At 35.3% G+C, this 5,000-nt stretch overlaps 1 protein-coding gene across 1 annotated transcript; it reads right to left on the bottom strand.

The window, feature by feature from the left end:
* Nucleotides 1-544: 544 nt before the first annotated feature.
* On the bottom strand, nucleotides 545-3,813 carry LOC126913714 (intraflagellar transport protein 80 homolog; the record flags this gene model as incomplete). The annotated part of the gene is made up of 3 exons (XM_050716795.1): nucleotides 545-668; nucleotides 1,327-1,395; nucleotides 3,703-3,813. Coding segments are annotated over 3 exons (230 nt in total), but the record flags the coding sequence as incomplete, so codon positions are not given.
* Between the last annotated feature and the right edge of the window lie 1,187 nt (nucleotides 3,814-5,000).

Raw genomic sequence — 5,000 nt, 5'->3', positions numbered from 1 at the left:
TAAGATGCCTTCAACAGGTTGAAAGAATTTAGATAATTTGTTTTAGAAAGAGATAAGGGTCTGACATTTAACCCAACCCCAGGTGCATGTGGTTTCTTAAAAAATGTCAAAAGGTCACATGATCTTAATGTATGAAGTCTGAAAAACAAAATCTAGCTCAGTATCTTCACTGAAATAGTACAGAAATGTTAGAAATTGTAATTATAAGAAAATAGCATTTCAAAAATACCAAACTTCATTTGTATAAATACGTATTTTCAGCTTGCACTGTTGTATTTTTACAATAATGTAATTTTAAATTGATTTATTAAAAATAACTGAAATGTTCTACTATGCATAGAACTGTAGTTGCAAAGCCAAGATCAAGGTTAGGTCTCCACAGCCCCAGTTCAACAAAGAAATGAAGTACAGGAATGGTTTCACTTCTGTAAGACTGTTTGCATATATTAAATTAGTTACTGGGTTAAATAGGGCTGTTAAGAGTTTTAAAGGGCAGAGGAACTAACCTATATACATTTTGCATCTTTCAAGCATTCTTGCAATGCTCTTAGTAACTTTTTTCCTCAGTTTCGCTGTAAGAGTCTGTGGCTTAATATTTAAAAATGATTCTTCTTATTTTTAATTCTTTAGTCTCTCCAGAATCCTTAGCGTGGAACTGAAACTGTTGTCTGAAAATATTGCAACAGTACATTTAATTTTACCTTTTTTGTCTTGAAAAATATCTTATTGAAAATTCAAGCTACACAGCTTCCTTTAAATTTGTCATATAAAAACAACTGTTTGGAGGGAGGGATCGAATACAAACCATTTCAGATGAAAAGCAAATGTTAAAAAAACCAAAAACAGGAAAACTGGAATCTATAACAAACTATTTCATACTCATAACAGAACTTCTAATCACAGTTGAGTAATAAAAATTAAATATATATTTTTGCCATTTTCCTTACATCTTAGCAATTTATCTAGCCCAAGACAAAACAAAAGGCAAACACCCACTGAGAAACTTCTACAGGTTGTAGTTAGCATGTCAGGAGGAAAAGGTGATTGTGCTCTATCCTGAAAAAAAATAATCACTTGACAAAAAATTCATAAGAGATATGATATTCAAAAAAAGACAAAACGGATAATAGAAGCTCTTCTTCATTGCAGAGAAGCTCCTGCTTTGAAAATATTTGCTGAAAAATGCCATGATTTATCTTTAATTTTAGTGAAGGTTATCTGGACCTAAAGATCATTAACCAAACCAGGCTTAGGGTCTGTTATTTAAATATATTTTAGATGCCTCAAATTTAAAGTTCTAACCGAACTTTAAGAAAATTAACTTACCTTGCTGAGCTAACGTGGATCTCAGCATTCCACTTTTAGACCAGATTTTCACTTGCCCATCTTCACCAACTGAAAAGTTATCACAGAAATCAACTTAAAAGCAGTAATAAGTCTAACAATCGTGGCAGTTGTAAACTTATGGCATTTATTGGGAAGTACTGAAGTTAGAATAAGCCTGGATCTTTATACAAGTAATATAGGTTTTACATAGTCTTCCTAACATGCAAATAGATAGTATTTTAAAGAAAAATATTTAAGTCCTTTTCTACTGTTATCAACAAGTCTCTTCCTCTCCTGAAACTCCTTATGGTCTTCTTATCTGAAGCTGCTCCTAGCAAGAGAAAGTCCATCCCTATTCAAGTACTCTAAGTTACGTATTTGCTATTTAGCATCGCTAGTAGTCTACATCTATTTACAGTTCAATGTCCCAGAGGCTGATTAAATGAATCTCTTAAGAGTCCAGAGAGAGAAGGCGCAGATTTTAAGTATTAAACTGGAGGCTTCACAGTTGATAAATGGTGAAACTGAAGATAACTGGGGGCTCAATTTGGAAGGCTTAAATTTTATAACATAACTTCATGCCACCAAGAAACTTAATTTACTTATTAAAGCTCTTATGTGTTATACAGCAAATTTAGTTATGTACGTATAAAAGAACAGAGATTTTCTAAGGTGTTATCATATTTAAAATGCACAGTTCTTTGCCTTTATTTAAATCCCCCAGATTCGACTGATCAGGAAAAAGGTGCACCTGGACCCTTGATGCCATTCTTTCTTTTGAAGATAATTTACTTCCAAACTTCAGGTTTTTATATATGGAAGATTTACCTCTTAAATAGTATTAAAAGTGTAACAAAAACAATGAAAAAAATCCTGTGCCCACTTGATACTGTAAAAATAGAGCCATAAAGAACATTTTAACTGATACAGTATCACCAACGATTCTCTATTCAACTCTTTTGTTGCAGGAGAAGGGTGGTTGACCTCAGTGTAGGCTATTTGGATGTGGAGGTGAATTCACACATTCCCCATAAGCATCGTGCAGTTTTTCAAAAAAAAAATATTGAAAGGCAAGTTTGACTTTTTCTTTGGAGAACTTCCTGAGGCAAATTTGCCTTTAAAAAGAACAATATTTCTATCCCTCTGGGATTTAAGAGGAACATGCCAGACGGAGTCCCTTAAAGCACCATTTTAGAGACAGACTGAGTCTGGAAACAAGCAGATCCAAAATTATCTTCAGTACTTCTGGACTGAGTTGGATCTTGTCCAAAGAAATCAGCTGTGCTAGATCAACAGGAGGCTGCAGAAAATTCTGACACCAGCAGAAATCAAGGAGAAGTCTATCACAGGAAACATAATTAGCTTCCCCTTAACATCAAGATAGTTTTTCTTGAGGAAAGTGACAAAAGCAATTAATTACCAAAAGATTTAGGGGAAAAAAAGACACGTAGAGATGCAGACACCAGGAGATCACTCTTCCAGCACCGACAGAGAAAAGAATTAGACAGCAGCTAGACTGCGCCACTACAAACAGTCAAGGAAGAGCTGCACAGGAACATCGAAGATGCTCATGAGGCCTCAGTAAACTTTGCTGGCCAAAAAGCTCCAACGACATGTGCAGGTATAAACGTGCCAACTTAGCAACCTTTTTTTTTTTTTTTTTTTAACAGACAAGAAAAAAACACACAAGTATTCTCCTTTACGAAGTACTCAATATTTACAAAAGCCTCTAAGCATTGATATTAAAAACATTTACTTTCAAGTAAATAGGATAACTTCTAATAAACAGCATCACAATAAAACAGAAATGTTTTTTACTCACTTTTGTATTAAGGTAGCGAACCATCTTCTAAAACAGCGTTGATCAAACAGCACAAAATTAATTTATATTAAACAAAGTGATAATACCTCGAGTGATAACAAAGACTTTAAAAAAATGCAACTTATTTTGGCACACTTTACTTGTTACTGATTTTGTGTTTCCTTTTCCCCTCTTTCTCACAAGGGAGCGAATTTCAAGCTAGACCAGTATGTGAACACTTTAATAGACTCAGTTTTATTAATTCAAATTCAATATAACAAGAATACCTGCTAGGAAATCTGGAACTACATCTTTTAAATATATGTCAGGGATTAAGCTATGTTTCCAAAACACTTTGTTGGGTTTATCCTATAGAGTAAAACTCTTATGCTCTACACATTTTATTACGTACTGTTTCATAAATTTTAATATTACATTTTTGTACCCTTTCACTTCTTCATGGCATATCATCTACGTATACGAAAAAAAAAAAAAAAAAAAAAACAGCTTTATTTTGAGAGCTCTCTCCTGTTATTTCAGCTTTCAAACCGCTTCATTTCCTCAGGAGCGCTTACCTGTGGCCAGCGCTGTTCCCTCGGAATTCCACCTTCCTGCAAGCACGGCTCCGCAGTGGGCTTCCACACTTTTCTCTACTCTTCCCGATTTGGAAATTAAGTGGAACTTCCCTAAACAAAAGTTCAATACAGAAACTGAGTACCTATTTTTGCGAATCGGTATTTACTTTGTTCTCTTCTGTTAACAATGCATGCGCAAAACGAGAAGAAGAAACCAACAAAAACAAGCAGAATTACATTGTTCACAACTATGATTTGCCCAAACAAATGAACATTTGCAGAAGAAACATTTGTAAACTAGCTAAAAACATGGTTTTTTTTCCCCTTTTGGTATACGTAATCTTTGTTTTGCCTACTCATTTTGCTTGTGCCCCTCTAAAGTGTGCGTGTTTCTCTGGGGACGCAGCCGCCTGCTGTTATTTCATTGTCCGAAAGCTAACAAACAGAGGTAGGCACGCTGCAGGCCAGCAGAGTCCTTGGGTTTTCTTTTTTTTAAGATCTGAAAAATCACTCAACACCAAAAGGATAATGGAAAAGCTCCTACAATCTGACCATCAGCGAGCGCGTTTCTCTGAGGAAGTCTTACTGCTTGCATTATGGGGCTGTTATGGAAATTCACAGAAGCCAAAAAACAAAGCTATTAATGATTTCAACAGAAGCATGAGGAAGTCTTTCTTTCCAAATGAGGGATGTTGCTTAAATCCAGGAAGATCAAATTTAAACTGGACCAAAGAGCAGACAAAGGAGGGCTTGGAAACATGTGACAGAACAAATGTGTGGCTTAGAATAGTTCAGCAATTCAAATTAACTACTTTAAAACCAAAACTCTTTTAAAATTATTTTATCTAATATCTGCCAGTAAGCCCCTAAAAGCTATTTTCATTGTGAGCAGAATTCTTTGAAATAAATACTACACAGCTACCTCACACCAAGTGCACACAAATGCTCCGTCACTTCAGACGGGATCAGTTTTCCATTAATAACATAGACATATGACATGACAAATATGACCCTCCTGCTGAGAGTATGAATTATAGGACAGGCCACACCTGGTCTGGTTAAATAGTGGGATCCCAGAACGTATTGAGAAAACACAGAGAGAAAGGGGGGGCATATTTTGAGTTAAGAATGGCGTGGAAATAAGTGCCTGAAGGTATTTTTGTTGGTCATTGCCCTTATTACAAGCTTGAGGGAGAGGAATGGATAAAAAGAAGGCAGCTTAACCTGTCAAAATGAGGTATCTCCTGTGCAGAAGAACTAGATACCTAGTTGGAACTACAATATTGACATCAGCAAAA

This window comes from Cygnus atratus, unplaced genomic scaffold, assembly GCF_013377495.2.
Source record: "Cygnus atratus isolate AKBS03 ecotype Queensland, Australia unplaced genomic scaffold, CAtr_DNAZoo_HiC_assembly HiC_scaffold_362, whole genome shotgun sequence".
Classification (NCBI taxonomy): Eukaryota; Metazoa; Chordata; class Aves; order Anseriformes; family Anatidae; genus Cygnus; species Cygnus atratus.
The sequence above is the reverse complement of the archived record's forward strand: the minus strand, read 5'-3'. Positions and strand labels throughout refer to the sequence as shown.